A 21674-nucleotide genomic window follows, 5' to 3' on the forward strand; every position below is an offset into this window, starting at 1 on the left:
AGCATGCTACCAAACCCATCAAAATACAGACGATATTCAGCTCCTACAAGTGACATCTGCAACCTGATCACCATAGGAGAGCTCACTGTCTAGTGAACATCATTAATCTTAGAGAAAGCTACCCTGTTTGGTATCTCTTGCACCAAAGGCTGTCGCAATCGTAAGAAAGTTAGTAAAAGATGATTTAAACTAATAAATTTCTATTGTAAAACAATCCGTTATATATATATACTGCTTCATCTTAATATTGGAAATTAGATCTAAAATGGAAATCGAATAAGCCAGATTGTTTATTTGTAGTTACAGCTTAGTTTTCTTTATAACTAAAGCGTTTAACTATATAGTTACGTTTTTGTATAAATCCGTCAATCGATAATTCTTAAATTAAGTCATGACTCATTTGTAACAAAAATTGTAAAGAAAAACAATTTATTTTAGATGCAAATAGAATTTAAAAAAAAAAGAAGTTATTTACGCTTGAAAAAGAGGTTATTTTGTAATCAACAATACAATCTGTCATTCAGTAAAATTTAACTTCACGGTTTATTAAAATTATTAATACTGTAAATTTCCATACAATAAATAAATAACAACGACCGCATTGATGTGTTTCCTTTCAATAAATTTTTCTACTACGATTGAATAAACACGGTTTATTAAGTACATTTTGATACGGTTTTAAGTAATTTATTTATATTAAAGCCATGCAAGTACTTAATTTAAAACACAATTGCGTAAAATTAAAAACATATATTTTAATTAAAAACAAGGTATTAGATTAGTGTATTTAATTTTACTGAATTTATTACGTAAAATGAGACTGAACAAAGTAAAATCTCAAATTATATCAAAAGATATAATCTAAATCAGAGAAAAGAATCAAATGAATTTTCCATATAAAACAAATGTATTTTCAAATTCATTGAAAATTTTTGATTAAAAAAGAATAACTATTTAATTTAAACTCAAATTAAAAAATTGTGTAATATAAATTCCCAGGATTAAACAAAAGACGCTAACAACAATACTGGTGAAATATAATAAATTGTATAAATATATAATATCTAGCACAAAAATATATTCGATTACTTGAATCCAAAAAATTATATTTACTATTTATTAATATACCTAGTATTATATACCTAATATTATTATTGTATTAGTTTTCAATATTGTTTTAAAAGTGTATTTAAATTATCTCTGAATATAGTAGGTAAAAGTTTTAGTTTGTACCTAAGTTCATTGTCTTTAGCTGGTTAAAATGTAAAATTTGTTTTTCAATAAAACAATTTTCTCTAAATCTGAATTAGTATTATTGTTAGTTATAATTTTAAAACAGCTTACCAAATTCCAATTTCATTTCGTCAAGCGTTTTCGGTTATTCTGCCATCTTCAAGAGAATAATTATGATTAACATATTTAAAACTATAATATCTTACATAATTAAATTACACACACACACACACACATATATAATGTATAAATATATTGATTTATTAATAATTATTAACCTCCGATTGTAAAAAAAAATTACGGTTAATAATAACTCAATAATAACAATAAAATTAAAATAAAAATATGAAAATATATCAGAAGTTATTAATGAACTAGAATTTGATGTATTTTTCATTTTAATAAAATGTTTATATGTAATTTAATTGGCGTACAAGGAAGTCAAATGGTGTCCATATTAATTTTTTTAGATTTATTTACATGTAAGTGAATCCTTGTTAAAATTCTCAACAGGGATAACAAAAAAATAAATACAAATATAATTTGAAACGGTATTACAAATTTCTTTTATTAATTTTCAGGGAATAAAAAGGTTTGGAACCTGTAAAAACATGATATATTTCAAAATAAGTTCAAAATTATTCTGTATATTCCCCACAAAATCTTTTGAACAGAAAAATTACGAAATAATATTGAGGATTAAAACTTTTATGAAGTCATTAGGAACATTTTTAGAAATTAATTTGGCAACATTGGATACTCCCACTACAGTAGTTTGTGTAATTTACCTCTATCACACCCACAACAATAAAATCTGTTGTATTGTTTTAGTGTATTTGTATTTACTATGTGTTCAAATCGAAAGTAACTTAGTCATACTTTTATAATTAGTGAAAACGAGTTATTATTTCAAACGATATTACTTTTACTGATTAAATTACTTTTTACTTAAATTGGTTATTTACAGACACAATTCATGAACGTAGTGAACTGAAAATTAAAAAAAAAACTATTTGATCATTTTTAGTATAGTTTGATCTTTTTAGTTTTAATTTAATCTTTTACATTTGGCTAACCTTTTTACAAAAAAAAACCTACTCATGGAAATGTTCACCTTGATAGGTTAAATAACTGGGCTTTTCTTAAGCCCTGTTAAATTAGTAATCATTTTTCTGGGCGGAGAAAGATTATTTACCATATGTTTTTTAATTTATTGTAGGAATTTCACACATCTCTATACTTTGACGTCTCCTTCCACACGTACGATCCACAACAAAGAATAATGCTAATAATAAACCTCCCTCATTAAAAGAAAGGATTTTAATTTTTTTACTTTAAAAAACTTTTATTAATATTATTTTTTATACTTGAAACGTTATCAGGATCAAATGTGTATGAATCTTTATCACACAAAATTGGTAACATTTAAATTGTTTTTAACATTTTATTTTTTTAAATATACAAAAATAATGTCGTTTTATACCTTTAAACAGCAGTAGTTCTACCAAAATATAACTACATGAGAAATAGTATAATATGAGAAAATAGTATATGACAATTACATTTGCATTAGATCAAAAGAATTTTAATTCTTTTTTTTTTTTTTAATATTCCACATTTCTTATTATTTCAACGCATGCAAAACATATAAATGCAAGATGCATGTCAGAGTTACTTTCTCTGAGAGTAATGGTACTATCATTATAATCATTCACTGTAATGAAAAGAATGAAGGTATCAATTATTTGTATTTCAATAGGCTTTGTATTTTATTCGGTTCAGCAAAGAAAACAATGAAAATTAAAATCCTTATATTCCCTAGAAGATTGTCATGGAATCCTTGTTACTCCATAAAATGGGATTTCCGTTTTCTGTAATGACCTTTGATTAGTATCAGATTGCCTACAAACCATTACGCATGTTATGTCAGACTAAAACAAACTAAACAATAAAAATAATAATAATAATGATTGTAACCTAAATTTAAATAAATGTAGTAAATAATCACAATAAAATAAAAAGTAATAGATATTCACTAAATCTATAAAATAAGAAATGTATTTAATAGGGAACTTTAATTAAAATACTCATTTTGTAAAAATGGAAACGTAAGAAATTAAAACCAAGTTATTTAGTAGGTCTATAATGGTACTTTTTTCTATACAAAAAAAAATCTATGTCATGAGTTTTAGCCGTTAAGGAGGACATAATTTTTACGTGAATAAAACGTTAGACTGTTACAATGCACGCAACTTATAAAGATATTTCGTTTTGTTATTACTATTATTATTATTATTATTATTATTGACTTTAATATTATTCTAAAACAAAAATATTGCGAGAATATAATATATTTTTAATATTATTTTATTTTATATATTTTGTTAATTTTATTATTAATTAATCGATAACTCTTGTTTTCCTTAAAATAATTTTTTTTTAAATATTCAATAAATTAATCATTAAGAGTTATAATAAAACCATACGAGATGTGTGAGAAAAGTAATAAATCTGAGTTTTTACTTACCAAAGTTTTTATTTTTTTCAAACAACAATATTATCCCCTTCAAAGTAGATTTCTTAGGCAGCTACACACCGGCAGAGTCGTTATTCCCACTCCTGGTAGCAGCGCTGGAAGGCTTCAGCTGGTAGAGCATTTAACTGGTCGGTCACAGTCTTTTGAATGTTCTTCAGAGTTCCAAAATGACGTTCTTTTAAGAAATTTTCAATTTCGGGAAAAGAAAAAGTCACAAGGACTCAAATCAGGGTAAAAGGGGGGTTGAGGAACCGTAGGAATACGTTTTCAGGTAAAAACTTCCGTGATTGAAATGACCGTGTGACACGGGGCATTATCATGAAATTGTCACAAACCTTTCGCATGTCCAAATTGTCTGTCAAAATTTGAAGTACGATGAAAGTGTTTAAATTTAAATGTTCACTCATCATCCTTATTGTTAAACGACGGTCTGATTTCACAAGAACCCTCACACGCTCAACGGTTTTGTCATATTTTGAAGTTAAAGGTCTCCTGAGCGAGGTTGATCTTCAACGTCTTCTCGGCCTTCCAAAAATGATCTGTGCCGGCAGAAAACTTGCGCTCTTGATAAGCAATGTTCCCCATAGGCCTGTTTCAACTTTTCAAAGGTCACACTCAAAGTTTAACACAAAACTTGATCGCACAACGTTGCTTTAAATTCTGATGCTTCGTTCTCGTAACACACAACAAAAACACAACTTCACTGATGGCGCTGTCAAAAATAATGTGGTAGCTGACCCGAGTTGAAACTCGTACTGATCATGTGGAAGGGATGAACAAACCGGTCTAGCAAGACCAGTAGACACAGCGTTGCCAGATCGCTCGCTTTGTTACCAATTTCATTACGTTTCTCATACACCTCGTATACATTATATATATAATACAAAACATATATATTTAATACAAAACAATTCCTTTCCGCACGCCGGAAGGAATTGTTTCATCGGGGCAAAATAGGGGTAGGCGAACTCGGATTGATCGATCCTGTGCCTATTAAGGGAGATAAGATTTAATTTGTCCTTGAAATCCCATTTCTCTACCCCTTGCCTCTTAGCCAAAGGATAGTAGGAACTTTAAACGAATTCTATATTTTACTTAATTAGAAAGTTATAGTGATATTTTGTTTTTTCAGAAAAGCTTTAATAACAGTTATATTGACAATTTGTTTTTACTTTTTTTTGGGTTTGATCATCATCCCTTGCCGTAAGGGTTGGTCATATCAAAAATTTTTTCATACAAAATCTTAGGTAATGATTACAGGACTAACAACCACTTTTACGGATTCGATACGGTATCTATTAAGATGTATGATGTTTTTTGTCTTTGAAACCCCATTTTTCCACCCCCTGGGCCAATGGTTGGGTATATTAAAAAACTATACTTATATAAGGTTTAGACCTTTATCCAAAAAATAGTAGGAACTTGAAACGAATTCAATATTTTACTTAATAAGAAAGTAATAATGATATTTTGTTTTTTTCGAAAAAGCTCTCCCATTTCCACCCCCATTGTTGGTTTTTCCCACTAACAAACTTGTCCGATATTTTTGGTCGTTATATTTCATGTATTAATTTTGAAAGTGACTGGCGCAAAATTACGGCAGTTATCGTGTCCACAAGAAAGTGAACTATATAATGTAAAAACTTTTGAACTGACGGTAGTTTTGGTTTTTCACATCTGAGGGATATGAAATGCGAAGATATGTCAAAATTTTCCGGAAGTCGAATCATGGTACCCATTACAATTAGTAGCTCTCGTATGAAGTCTACCTGAAATTTACTTTATTTCTTATTTATTTATTCTAAAAAAATTAAATCTTAAAAAAAAGTTTTGTTCATTGATTTGTTAAAAGATTGGTGAAATTAAAAAATATTCATTTCCACGCTAAGGGGTACTCTAAATTAATATTATTTATAGAATGTTTAAAAAATATTTTAGTGCGATTTACACTAAGAAGATTCAAATTTTAAAAAATAATTATTTTTTTTTTATTCAAATTCTTTTGGATTTTATTTTAAAAATATATTTATATTACAAAGAATTTAATAGAATAATTCTTTCCATTAAAAAAATATTACTATAAAATTACGCCCTATTACAATTTTTAAAATGAAATACAAATGCGCTCATGGTGTATGTTCACAGATAGATGACAGTGGTATAAACAAATTTAATTAAGTATAAGATCTTAATAAACATACTTATTTGGTTGTCAGTAGTCATCATGAAGACAAAAATTAAACTACCATTTTAAGATTGTTAGAAAAATGTTTATATGAATAAATAATAGAAATGGATCATTTATTAATTTATTTAAAAAATTTATTTAATTTAAGAAATCCACTAGAATTCTATGTATGAATTTATCTCCAATCATTCATTACAGAACGTATTTAAAAAAAGGATTTAAATTTTTTATTTGATAGAATTCTTACCAAAAACCTAAAAAACCAGTCCTTAATATCGAAAATATTTTGAATCTACCAAGCAAGGCAGAAAAAGGTTAAATATAAAAAAACAAAGGATTCTGATATACAAACATATTATCTTTGATGAATTGATTGAGATTTACTTAGTACCATACAATTTTTAAAAATATTATAAAAAAGTTGAAGTAACAAAATGAGAAATTTAAAGAAGAATGAATGTTGTGACTAGAAGAATAAAATTAGAAGTTTTATAATCACATAGAGATAAAACTGAGGGACTTGTGAAGATAACAAAGACACTCAAGGGAAAATTGACGGGATATGTAGTAAGATGTAATAATAGATGATAAAGAAAACACCCTATTATGGCAAGAAAAATTAAGCAAAAGATGCGATGGCAGATGATGTAGTAAAAGCCGCTGGTCAAAAATTTGTATGTAGGAAACACAGAATGAACTGGGTAGTGATGGAGAGGTCTACGCCCAATAATAATAGCCTGATATTATTAGTTTTATGAATATATATATATATATATTGGTTTTGTTTATGTATTTATATATAAATATATATATATATATATATATATATATACATAAACAAAACCAATCTAAACAAAAAAAACGAAACATTCAAACCCAATAAATAATTGGGTTAATGAAAAATAATTTTTTTAGATTCCACATGTATTTATATTTATTTTTTTCGAGTCGGTTATTTCATTTAAGATTTTAATTTAAATGTAAAAGATTTTTGAAACAAGTTATATGTAATACTTCAGTAAAACAAATTGTGAATATATCCGGCCCATTAACATGGTATATTAACATGCTTAATAAATCGAAATGAGTTAATTTATGAAAAATTGTTCAAAGAAATAAGTGGAATAATAGCAACACAGACATAACTAGCAATTAACTTGCGGATTTAAATTAAATGAACACAATTGAAGGTTTGATAAAATATTAACAAAATTAACATTTCGGAACTTCACAAAATTTAACCTTCCTTTTTCCCTTTCCCCTTTTCCCATTTTCTACTTCCCTTTTCCTCCTTTCTACTATTTTCCTTTTCGCGTTTTCCTTTTTACCATTTTCATTTTTACCATATCCCCTTTCCACGTTTCCCCTTACCCATTTCTCCTTTCCCTTCTTCTTTCCTTTTCCGTTCCTATTTATCTTTCCCTTATTTCCCTTTTCCCCATTCATATTTCCCCTTTCCCCATTTCTTTTTCTCCTCTCTTCTTTCCATTTCCTTTTCCCCATTTCCCCTTTTCTCTTTTTACCTTCTTTCCTTTTACCTTTTCGATTATTCCCTTTCACCATTTTTCTCCGTGAGTAAATAGGTCCAGTAGTTTTTTTTAGTTTTTAGCGGACACACATATCGGAAATATTAAAATGGAATCATAAAATATTTAGTATAGCGTGTGTTTTTTTTTTGGTCCAACAGAGAGCGCTATTTAAAAAAAAAGCATGTTTTTTCCTGTTACAGGTGTGACGTCTTAGGTATATAAATAGTAGGTATATAGAAAACGCGCGTGTTCGAATGTAATGTTGTGTCAAAATTTCAAAGCAATCGGTGAAGCACTTTCGGAGATTTAAGATTTTGAACAAACGAACATTAGATTTTTATTTATATAGATGTATATATATATATATATATATATATATATATATATATATATATATATATATATACATCGTGTATATACGTATAATTATTTTTTGTTTGATGACTAATTCACTATATAAGCTTGAAGCTTGCGCAAGTGAATATGAAATGGAAATTCTATAGTGTATGAAAAATGTGATTCATGACCGGGTTTCGAACCCGGGACCTCCGGATAAAATTGTTTTTATTCACCGTAATCTTTAAAATATCCCGAAATTGAATTCTTTAATTTTTTTTTGACAATAATTAGTAAAGATTAAGAATTTTTTCAATAGTTGTATAAATGGTTACTTTAAAAAATATATATATATACGAGTATATATAAATTTTTAACTACTGCAGCTCTGCAAACTTAAGTAGAAATTAGGTTACCTTAAAATGTACACTTCCTAATCGATCAAAATGTAATCACGGCGGATTATCAGTGTCACGAGTAAGATTATTCTTACACACGCTAACATGAAAAAAAAAGAATAAAATTGAACATAATTTACTAAAGCGAAAGTGTTAAAAATAACGCGGTATGAGTTTAACGAAATACTCCTAACATACAAATTACACTGAATTAAGTAAATTTTAGTAAAATATTATGCTTACACATTCTTCTAAATAAAAAAGTAATCCCCACAACCTCCCTTACGAACAGACACACACACACGCTTACTATCTGTTTTATAGATCTTTATTTAAGCACTGTATAAAAATTCAAAAAAAAAATTGTATAATTTCTTCATTACAGTATTTTTACTTTCTCGTCTAGATAATTTAATTAGAATCATTGAATGAAATAAATTAAGAAAATATATTTAAATAAAATGATAAATATTTTTAATTAAGTTGTGTATGTAAGCTGTGCATCAGAAACAACCCACAGTTGTAGGACGGGAAAATACTACAAATGTGTTGTCAGCATTTTTAAAACTTAATATATACTATACTTATACTAGTATAAGTATAGTATACTTATACTGTACTTTTTTATAGCTATACTATTTTATTTTTCATTAAAATAATAATAAGTCAGGCTTACAGTGAAATATAAATGTTTAAAATAATAATAAAATTAATAATATAAAACACGTTAAATAATGTACTAATGTGTAAAAAGTGTAAAATAATGTACTGACATGAAATGTAAATAAAAAAGTTTTGAATTCTGACAATACTGAGAAGTTATACATGCACTTCGTAAACTAACATACGTCATCCTAATGTTTCAACTAATCAGAAATCATCATTATCCACGCCTAATTTATTTACTCTGATATAACTTGCAGTGAAGTGTGAGACAAAACATTATACTATTCATCAAAAAAAAAAAAATAAATAAATAGATCAATGTATAAAGAGTTGCACATACATGAGAGCACCTATATGTACATTTGTTGTATACTGTGAATTAACTCTGTATTGTTTTACACCAACTTTATTTAACTGTTTGTTTATGGTATCGTATAAATAAATTACTTTCTGAAATGGTAAATTAAAACTTAACAAACAGTAGAAAACAATACATATTCATTAAATTAATTAATTTGTTCTGTTTCAAATATTAATTACTACTGGTCGTAATTACTTATATATCAAGTAATAAATTAATAACTAAAATTGGTGATATCTATAGCAGAGTGATAGCATTACAGCCTTTCATCTGGAGATCCTGGGTTCGAATCCCGGTCAGGCATGCCACTTTTCATACGCTAAAAATTTAAATTTGTAGACATTACCACCTGTAATTCATCAGTCAATTAAATAAATAGAACGAATATTAATTTAATGTTGTTATTCTTGGATATTTATCCAACATGAAAGAAATCTAATTTTAAATCGATAATTAACTGAAAAATAGTTAATTTTAGATTCCAAAAATATTTCTATTTATTTTTTTGAGTCAGTTATTCATTTAAGATTTTAATTTACATACAAAAGCTTTTCGAAATGTTGCATGTTCTAGTAATCTCTGTTTAGCCTCCGTAAACACCGTAAGGTATTACATAAGAGGATGAATGATGAGGATGTATGTATGAGTGTAAATGAAGTCTTGTACAGTCTCAGGTCAACCATTTCTGAGATGTGTGGTTAATTGAAACCTAACCACCAAAGAACACCGGTATCCACAATCTAGTTTTCAAATGCGTATAAAGGTCCCTTACTAGGATTTGAACCTTAGAACTTTCGACTTCGATGAGTTCACCATTAAACCAACTCGGTGGTTTTGTAAAACAATTTATGGATGTCTAACCGTCCCATTAACATGGTATATTAACTTTCGTAATAAATTGAAATGAGTTAACTTATGAAAAATTGTTCAAATAAATGGATAATGACAAATAAAGTGAATGAATCACCATTTTAAACATGTTTTTACCATCCTATCTAAATGATACGTAATTAGTTAATTTTCTAATCCAATCGTAACATTTTGTTTATTTATATAAAATCCTATAACGGAGTTAATCAAAACTAAAAAATCTGATGTAGACACCATACAACTACATTGTACGCATATTAAATTACATATACACATTTTTTATTTTTAAATAAAAAGTACATATAATTTTATTTCATTGATAACATCTGATATTTTTTCATTTATTTATTGTTATTATTGAATTATTATTTATTGTAAAACTTTTTTACAATCAGAGGTTAATAATTATTAATAAATCAATATAGTTAAATTAAAAAAAAAAAGTTTAAAAAAAATGTCTATATGAAGTCGGATTCAAACCGATGTACAGACATCACGCCGAAAGTAGTCAAAATGGATTCAGGGATGGTCAAAATGGTTATTTCCGTCGAAATCTGATAACCGACATTTTTTTGCAATCACAATACTTCCCTTACTTCGTACAACGTAATAAGGCAAACTTATTAAGGATAAATTTATAATTATAATTATAGTCACAAGATTAATATTAACATTATTTTATATTGTTACAAAATAGTGTTAACGTAACTGATATAACAATATTCATTTTACTCCTATTATACTAAACATATGTGTACAGCAATATAAATATTATTTACATAATTTTCAAATTCTTGTATCTTCTTGATTTTACTAAATCTGGAATGTGGAATTTTAATGCACGGATACGGGTGTTTATTTGGTATAATATTATGCTCAATCTTTTTTTTACTATTTCATAGTTTTTCTAAAATAAGTTAAAATTTTTATTGAGCTCATTCTTTAACAATTATTTTTTTTTTTTTGTTTATAAGGACTTTCATTTATTTATTAAGAATCTTTAGCTACTACTATTTATTTTAAAAAGAGTTTTAATTTTGATATTCCCTTTTTTAGAAATATTATATAAAGTGGCTCATGCATGCACAAAGGTTATACCTGCTTTGCAGGTTTATGTCTCCTAATTATATATTGTAATTCTTTTTTTTATGTCATATATTGTGCAAGTGAAATAAAGATTTATTCATTCATTCATTCATCCAAAGGTTTATACATTCATTCATTCAAATTAGTGGAATTACAGCAAATCCCACTGAAGAAAAACTTTTTTTTTCAAGGTTTCAATCATTCATCTTTTTGCTATCCATTAATTAAAAATGCCGGTTAGATTGGCAGAAAAAAGTTAGTTTTTTATAAATTTTGGAAAAGATTTTCCAATAAAATTATAGAATTTTAATTTTAAATCCAAACTATCTGCAACGTAACCGTTTGTGATGTAATAATATATATATATAAAATTAAAGATCTTTGTATATACAGTTTAGGGATCTTTATTTTAATAAAAATATGATTTTTCAAGTCACTTTATTTAGTAATTATATTTTATATTGTAGGATTAATAAAGAGATCAGGATTTATACGAAGAGCATTTCAGCAGCTACATAGGATATTTTGTTGTTAGGCAAAACGTTCAGGAAAAAGAATTCGCGGATTAATCCACAGGCAGCCCCCACAAAATCACATAAATGGTATACTCGGGTTCTGCTATCCTTTCTATTGAATTATCAGGATCCAACTATTATCCATAGAGACAGGAATAGCGGAGACGTAGTCAACGATAAGAAAATGAGGTTGATAAAAGAAATTTATCCATCAATTACACCATGAAACAAAGAGTCTTTTATCTGAATGATAGTTCAAGGTATTCTTCAGGCAGTGGAACTATGTATCCAAGGATCGGATGTTTTTACCAAAATAAAAGCAACGAATGAAGTAAAACTGGTGACGATTTTGTGCTAACCACCATAAACATATTTAGCATGAAAAACATATTTCATTTTCCTTCGGAAATTTAAAATTTTAGAAATAAATATATTTCCTAAAGTAAAACCCTCATCTATCCCGGATTTTTGGGGACGTCTTTACAAAAATATATATTTGTGTGTCTGAATGTATGTTTGCATGTGTGTATCTTGATTTCTGTTTTATTTAAAATCTTAGGAATGGTTAGACGTAAAAATTTAAAATTTGGTATGAAAACTAATAAGGATGGGGCATTAATTCTCTGGAGTTATGAAAAATCTGTCTTAGGAAAAATACAGTATTAAGGGATATCATATCACGATAAAGATGGCGTACAATATATTTTTCTTCTTATTTTGTTAATATTAGTAATATCAGAAAACGTTTTTTTTCAAATCCCACACTAATTAAATACTTCAAATATATGAACTTCAATCAATGTTGATTTTAGTTAATTTTATTCTTATTTAATAGTGAATTATCTATATAAAATATATTTGTTATATGCGTAAATCTCATTTTGGCGAATTCTTCAGCAGGAGCTGTGAGGAAAACAAAATTCAGCTACATTTCATATCTTCGTATTATGTTACCGTAAACACTTCACATTTGGTAGGACAGCTTATAGCATACGGGACATTGATGATATTTATTAGTATCAGCTTACTAAGAGAATGGAGAGGAAAAATATCAGAGGGGAAGTCTTTTTTTTTTTACCCATTTATCACCTCTTCAACGTAAGCAATATCTGCAAAAAAAACATTTTCAGAAAATCTTCTCCAAATATTTGAAAATAAAATTTTAATCAGGCTAATTCTTACTAATTGCACTATGATTAATTTGTTAATTGATTATATGATTCATGGATGCCAAAGTCATATTTAGATGAATATTTCCAAAAAAGTAGAGAGGGTAATGAATTTCAATTATTACTGTTTTCTCCGAATATCGTTAACATAATCTAAATTTGGTAATATGAGATATAATGGGACACTGATACCCTTTAACTCAAAAATAAATCTTCCTCTTTAGAGGAGAGATTCCTCTTTAGAATCGAAAAAGTTGTAGTCCAAATCACTGCCGCTTTTTTACTTTCCCTTTGTATAGATTTATTATTACTATGCAGCAGTTATTCCTATGAAGAGAAACGTAAAAAAGAATCGTAGAAATTTCCGGAATATATATGTGCACGTACGTACAAATGAGTGTTGGCCTGTATTTTTAATATCTCCGGTTTGGCAAAACATAAGTTCTTCAAAACAGCCCAAAAATAAATTTTATTTGGGGCATTAAAGCCAGTAAATTTTAGATAAAATTTAAAAAAAGGGAGTAATTTTCACCATTTTGAACTTTTGACTTATTGTTGAGTGGTCGAAGAAAATAAGTTTTAGTACTATGAAAGTATTTACTTAAAATTCTTTAAAATAATTAAATTTAATTATTAAATTTTGGCCGGTCTCCGTGGCGCGAGAGGTAGCGTCTCAGATTTCACCTGGAGTTCCGGGGTTGGAATCCTGGTCAGACATGGCATTTTTTATTCGCTAAATTTCCATATCCCGCGCACAAGATTCAAGCTTATGTGGCAATGTCAACAAGCTAAAAAAAAAAATTACTAAAATTACTTAAAAAATTTCTAAGACGATCAAATTTAGGGGAGAAGGGAAGATTCAACATTGTTTCTAAATAGTTTTTGTCACCTATTTCGAATATCTTTTGACCAAAAAGGCTGAAATTTGCCACAAATATTTTGATATATGTATGCCAAGTTTGGCTTGATTTTCGATCCCATTGGACAAGGGGACATCACGGTATCAATAACTTTATTTATTTCTCCCCTCTCCGGTATTAGCTTTAAGAGTGTCCCGAAAGGTGCTAGCCAAGGGACTAATTCAGGACATCAAAGTAAACAAATAAGTTCACATGGACAAATTTCCAATTTTGCTTCTTTGTCCACAATTCTGTATTTTTTCACTAAAAACCTATGACATAAGAATGGACTGAGATTATTATTTTAAAGAATTTGATATATATGTACTCAACAATATCATCTACAAAATATTTAAGTATGAAAATTTTTAATAATTTTGTTAAGCATGACCCGTTGGTACAAATATATAATTAAAGTTAATATACAAAAAACGCTTACCAACAATTGAATTCAAAGCGTTCAAGCGCTTTCGGAATTAAATTCCATCTTCAGTAACTCTTAATTCGTCCTATTTGTAATAGTAATTAAAACTTCACATGGTACTTATAAAAAATATTGGTATTTGCTTAAAACATAGATGGTCGTCATATGTTATAAAATTATGTCAACGTAAACGTCCTGTCAATTTGGTGATCTTAACTGTTGTGTTAAAAATGAACAATGTTACATGTGAAGTTTTAATTACTATTACAAATAGGACGAATATGAGAGTTTCTGAAGATGGAATTTAATTCCGAAAGCGCTTGAACGCGTCGAACTCAATTGTTGGTAAGCGTTTTTTTATATATTAACATTAATTACATGAAAATTTTACCTAATGAGAATTTTATAAAAGTAACCTTTTTAATCATTAATGTTCAGTAAGAATTATTTTTATCAAATAATTTTTTATTAGGCCTAATGTTAAGCCTTTTATTGTAAATAAAATTACATCTAATTTGTTTAAATCAATTGACAAACAGTTGAAATATGACTTAAATTGTTGTAGTTCACAAAAATTATGCTTGAAACAGGTATAAAATTGTCTGATTGCATAATTCCCTATTTATATCTCTACCCACAAATAGGTAAGGCGGATCACGATATCACATTTTATAAGTTCTCTTCTAATATTAAAAAATGTTGTGTTAAATTGCGAAATTTCCTTCAAATTTTTCCTTATAATGGAATCAAACAATGACTATTATTTTTTAATTTCTGATATTTTATTTGTCTTTGAAGTTGTGGCTTTTATTAAAAATGATATATGAGTTGTCTATTAAATGGTCAAATGAGACCCAATTGTTTTTACTAAAAATTTTGATTTTTTTTTTATATTAATATTTGTATTATGTATTGCGCACGCGAAATAGAAAATAAGAAAATTTGACCTTGAATAAAAATATTAATTTCTCAACGTAGAGCTCATTTTATTTTTTGAATTACAAAAAGTAACTAACTATTCAAAAATACAAATTATCTTAAAAAGAAATGAACAGAAATTATATAAAATGTGCACAAGTTGAAAAAAAGATAGAAAGATAGCCGCCGGTCAGGGCTCGCTTCGCTTGTCCTTCCCGTCTACCTAGTCTGGAGCCATTGAAACTCATGTTTCATTAAATTCATACTTGTTAAAATAATAACGTTAAATCAATATTAAAATCTGTTCAGTTTATAAAAACTATAAGTGTATTGGAATTTCTTCAGAACAACAATTTAATCAGTACAGAGCCCAAAACATAAAGTGATCTGAAAAATGCGGATTTCAAAATACTCGGCCTCCATCTTATAAATTGTAATTATAAGCTGGTAAGCTGGCTTCGTATGGATAAAAATTTATTTTGGATTAAATATTTATTCTTAGCATTTCCCGATAAACAGCACTAGGAGGTGACTATATTTCGTTTTTTTTTTTTTATTTTAATTTTTTTTATCTTATATGTTTTAGTCAAGTAACCGGAGGCAGGTACAGCCAGTCGCGTCGCATATAAAAACAGTGGCAATAGTTGTGTTAGTTGAGTCGACGCGCCATACACCGTCGTCCCCTTCAAAAATTGAAATTAAAAAAAAAACGATAATCGTTTTTAGATATTTGTAAGAAGGGTATTTGCAAGCCCCAACAGATTGAATATCTCGTTTAATATAGTAGAAAAGAGAATAAATTTGTAATCATTCTTCAAGATTTTTTACTTTTCTTCACCCCTTTTACGGTCGAGTTTCGAAAAATCTACGAATTGGTTTTTAAATATTTACATGAAGATTATGCACACCAAAAAATCAAGTTGACATTTTCATTTGTTACCGAGAAATAAAAAAATATATAAAATTCAATTTTACTCTATTTTAACCCTTTAAACTCAGAATTTCTAAAAATGATTTATTTAGTATGCACTTACACCGTAAGAAAAACGTGTTTACAAATTTTCATAAATTTATCTTCAGTACTTTTCGCTGGGCGTTGATTGTAAATGATATGTTTTAGGAAGATTTCATAAGAAAGTTAGCTATTGTAAATTGTACCATGATTCGACTTCCGGAAAAAGTCAACATATCTTCACGTTTCACATCCCCTAGACCCCAAAACCACCGTCAGTCAAAAGTTTGTATATATATATTTCACTTTCTTGTGGACACGATAACTGCCGTAATTTTGCTTCAATCAGTTTCAAATTGATACGTAAAATATAACGACCAAAAATATCGGTCGAGTTCGCTAATGGGCAAAATCAGACTATGGGGGTGAAAATGGGGTGCTTTTTCGAAAAAACAAAACTATAACTTTTTTTATTAAGTAAAATATCGAATTCATTTAAAGTTCCTACTATTCTATGGATAAGGACCTAAAATGTATCTAAGTAAAACTTTTTGAAATCACCAACCTTTGGCCCAGGAGGTGGAAAAAATGGTGTTTCGAAGACAAAAATAATCATACCTCTCTTAATAGACAAGTATCGAATCGGTTTAAAGTGGTCGTTATTTAGCTAAATATTACCGAAAAATTTTGTCTGAAACAATTTTTGATATGTTCAACCTTTACGGCGAAGAATGACCAAAATGTTCCTGGAATTGTAAGAAGATGGAGTTTGTCGTATCGTATGCTAAACATGTGAAACTTTTTTCACATGCAACCATTGTGGTATTGAGTAAATTTCAAGTTTTTCTTAACTTTAAGGTGGAAATCTTTTTTATTCCCTACTTAGCACCGGTGAAATCTACCTCCGCCTTCCGGCGTGCCGAAAGTATTTTTTTTTATTTGTGTAGATATAGTAATATAGTTTAATTTTGATGATAAAATATCATTTTGTAAAGAAGGTTAAAATTTTTACTAACAATTTTGATTTTTTCTTTCAATTTTACTTTTAATAAGCATAACTTTGAAGGTAAACAGGGCATTTCATCAAAGAAGTCAAAACGGACTAAATTTTTTTTACAAACATTTTGATATTTTTGTTAATTAAAAACCGTACGGCGTATTTGAATTAAAAATCTGTGAAGATCAAAGCCGGAAAATTTATGCAACCCTTTTTCAGCTTTTTAAGTTAAGTATTAGTAACCTATTATAAAGTCAGAAAATTTTTTTAGCACCTTTTAAATTTTTTTTTTAATTAACAATCGCAAGACTCGTGTAAAACTATGATATGGTAGGCTACGTGTTAAGTGTTTTTCTAAACCGTAGATTTAGATTTATGATAAAATTAAGCATATACTCCGGATTATGTTTATAAAATCACATTAAAATTACGTTTAATTTTAATGTTCTCTAACATTAAAATAATCCAATAATTTTTTTTAGCTTAATATATAGTAAAATTATTTGATATGTTTTTTATTTAATTGTAAACTTAATTTTTCAGCTATACAAGGAAAGGATGGCTCCCGGTTCTTCATCAATGCTACGTGCAAGAAGACGGGATGTTAATGTTAAACCAAACAGGGTTCTTGATCGAAATTCATCACGTGGTATGATATATGAGAATGAGGAATTGCGATTAAGAACAATAAATATAAACGCTGAAGTTGAAAGAGGTAAATCTAAACAAAATAAAATTATAATTTTAAAAAAATATTAATTAATAAGTTGTAATATTTATTATAAAAAGTTTAAATAAGCTAATATAAAATGTATGGAAAATATTATTACCAACATAACATAATATTTTTCATTAAAAAAACAAACACTAAATTCGATAATTCTAATTTAAGCACAGGTAAATGGATATCGGATATATAAAATCGTAAAAACGTCAAACTAAAATAAATTTACTATTTTAAAGGTCATACATTATTAATTTAACCTTATCTTGCTTATGAATTTTTTTTGAAAATTATTGTAATCCTTCGAATTCCTTTGGAAAAATAAATTAAATTGCATTCCATAAACTCTGACATTAGAATGAATAATGAATTACATTTTCAAAATATTAATATAGAATTTACCCGTTATCTGCCCTTCTTTAGAGTAATTTTATTATTGTTAAATAAGAACGACCTTAAAAAGGTAAATATTGAATTGTAATCCGAGTAGTTTCTAAATTATTCGCCAGTCGTATTCAGCGCATGCGCAAATATTGTAATGTTATTTTTATAACTAACGTCGATTTTATATGAATTGTTTATATGTTACAGCCGAGATATTGAATAAAATTTTAGGAAAAATTTTATTATTTATAACAGTGTCTTTTTTAATATTAATAATAATAATGGATTTTATAAAAAGAGTATTTTATAACTTTACTATTAATAAAATTATTAATATAAACTCTAATAATGATTAATAAAATTTTAAAATCATATTTATCAAATCAAAATACAGGTATGTCTTGTTTATTTGTATAATTATAAATTTTATAACTCGATATTACTTTTAATTAACATAGTATACCGTAAGTTTAACCTTTATTTTTTGTTATTCTTCATGTTTTTTGTTTATTGTGCTACCTTATTTTCCTTATTGTAAATATTTATGTAAATTAAGTACGTCTGTATAGTATATAATCGATATATCTACCATCGATATAGGTTTCATTATAATAATAAACATTACGGTATAATAGATTTTATAAACGTTTGTGGGTGTAGGGCAAGGAGGATTGTGTAGAAAATACAAGAAAATTACTATAACTATACGCAATCTTAATTAATTGACGTTTCTCCGAAGATCAGATTTTTTATTTAGATTAATACTCATAAAAGAACTGATATAAAATTTTATAGAAATATTTTTTAAAAAACTCATTTCAAATATTATTTTTACTTTCCCTCCTATATAGTTTTAATTTGTAAACATAAATACATACTATGTAAGGGAAAGTATTCAAGGGGGTCAAATTTTGCAAATCCGGATTTTGACATACAGTGACGTTACATGATCCTCTAAATAAAAAACATAATTTAAGCATGAATTATTTCAGGACATATGTACGGGTACATACGTACGTATACATGTATAGTGCGTACAATGGAAATAATAGTTTGTATTGGAGAAGATCGAGACTGAATTACTACCGAACCCGAAAACATTTACAACCAATCTAATAGGACAACAATAATAATCGATGTACTTTTATTTATACATGTTTAATTTATTACCTTTGTCATGTTTTATTATTTAAAATTCATTATTACGTAATAAGAAATCATAATTCAATAAATAAAAATTGCAAAAACAAAAATTTTAATTTATTTGTGTTTTTAAAGTAAAATAATCTTAACTAGTGCTTGGATGTAGATGTATATTGTAAGCCATAATTACACTAAATTAGATGTACTATGGTAATTTGGAAGTTGTAGAACATGATGCCCGTGTTTATTTAATATTTCATCAAACTGGTACTTTATTTCTGAATTTCTATGTGAATTAATTGTCATACAATTGTAGTTTAAACATTGTTTTATTAAACGGAATATTGTTATTTTCTAGCCAATTAATCATGCTACTTTTCCTACCATTTTAATTCGGAGGCTACTCTAGAAGGAAAATGTGGTATGACGCATAATCAATAATAACCACTGTCGTGGGGGGGGGGAGACCAGAAACTAATTTTTCAGATGTCTACAAAACGAAATTATTGGTTTTGACGCTGTCGTACTAAGTAACCGCTTATTAAACTCGTTTTCCAAGTCAGGCGTTCGCGTTCGGAATGAAACCCATTTCTCCTCCAGCATGGATTTTGATTAACTGATCACCTTTATTAATCGGCACTTTTACTCCTGCACCCTGTCATCTAACCACGATTTTATCGTCAAGCGGGACGTTAAAATATACGATTCGTCCAAAAAAACAATCGAAGAATTTTCTTTTCTGCAGTCGGTCATTTTTCTTAAATATTCTACCCTCTTTCATTGGATGTCTTCTTTCTCAATCAAAATTTTTCTACTATTATTAGTTTTACACTACTTAAACTCTACTTCTATCAGAATAGCTGCTAATGTAGTTCTAGAACCTTTAAACCGAATACTCTTTTGAAGTTCTTCATGTAATTTATTTAATGTAGGTAGATCATTATGCTTTGCGTAAATCTCGCAGATATTTTTTAATTTTGCTTTCTGATTTTAAGATTATTCATCTTATTTTATATGTAATTATTTTTTATTATAAAGAATTATTTTTCTTAATTCAAATTTTCTATAGACTTGGTTTATTTTAATTTCTGGTTCGATGTGATTTTTTTTTAATGTTCTTCTTCTGGTATATTAGTATATTAGTCGTTTCTTTGGTTGGTAAAAAATTTGTGATTTAATTTGATTGATTCCGGTTGTTTGAATATCTTATTTCTGATAATTTAGTAACATATATAAAAAAATAATTAATTAATAAAGAGATGGATGAGGCTTCTTGTAATTATCATTATGTTTTTAGACGATTTTAATATACAATTTTATCTAAAATCAGTACAGCCATTTTTGTATTATGTCCAGACAAAGAGTAAAAAATAAATAGGCATAAATCCAGGTAATAGCCGGCCTCTGTAGCGCGAGTGGTAGCGTCTCAGCCTTTCATCCGGACGTTCCGGGTTCGAATTCCGGTCAAGCATGGCATTTTCACACGCTAAAAAAAATTTTCATTAATCTCATCCTCTGAAGTAGTGCTTAACGGTGGTCCGGGAGGTTAAAAAAAATCCAGATATCCTTGAACGCATGTATATTTTATTTAAAAAAATTATAAATCCTGCTTTTACCCGTTAAGCATCTCAGCTTGATTTGATATTTTTGTCCAGCCATTGAATCAGAATCAGAGTCGGTGGAAAATTTCAAAGGTAGAACACCTCTATCTTGAAATTAAAAAAAAAAAATAAGGATACAATATCTACAACGGTACCTTTGCAACGGATCTATTGAGCGTTTGGCCAAAAACCAGAGAAACATCACCAGAAGTATAATGCAAAAGGATTGATAATCAGCAAGAAAAATATATCTATAGTAATATTTTGAAGCAAGTTAAATAGCTGTACACGAAGTAATTCTTCAATGAATTTTATACATAATGAGTAACCCACCCACAGTTCCAAGGGGATTTTAGGTAACTTTAACAAAAATTTTATGAGAAAAAAATATTCTAGGTAATAAACAAAGAAATCTTCAGTTCTATATAATATTGATAAAGTCATGAAATAATAATCTATAAATATTTTATATACATCCTATATTTTTCTCATTTTAGGTCAAAACGATATAAAAAAGTTAAGACGTGAAAATGAACATCTAAGAAGAGAAATATGGGCTTTACGTGAAGAATATGATAGACTGGAAACGCTTTTAAAGAGCAGAGAACTAGCATCTGAAGAAGCTGAGGTAAGAGAATTTATTTAATTTTTAAAATTTAAATGCTCACGCACTTGTGATAAAATGAAAGAATTGTCATAGTAAAGTACGCGTACTTTAAAAAAGGATAGTCTGGTTTTATTCTTT

At 27.6% G+C, this 21674-nt stretch overlaps 1 protein-coding gene across 4 annotated transcripts in view; it reads left to right on the forward strand.

Annotated features, from left to right (window-relative positions):
• LOC142328951 (uncharacterized) overlaps positions 1 to 21674 on the forward strand; it is a 164235-nt gene that overhangs the window by 59777 nt on the left and 82784 nt on the right. For all 4 annotated transcript variants that reach the window (XM_075373146.1, XM_075373147.1, XM_075373150.1 and 1 more), the window contains exons 2-3: positions 17621 to 17792; positions 21427 to 21557. In XM_075373146.1, the coding sequence (XP_075229261.1) occupies positions 17621 to 17792; positions 21427 to 21557 (303 nt within the window). The remainder of the gene's footprint in view (positions 1 to 17620; positions 17793 to 21426; positions 21558 to 21674) is intronic.

Source organism: Lycorma delicatula, chromosome 8 (assembly GCF_047948215.1).
Source record: "Lycorma delicatula isolate Av1 chromosome 8, ASM4794821v1, whole genome shotgun sequence".
NCBI lineage: Eukaryota > Metazoa > Arthropoda > Insecta > Hemiptera > Fulgoridae > Lycorma > Lycorma delicatula.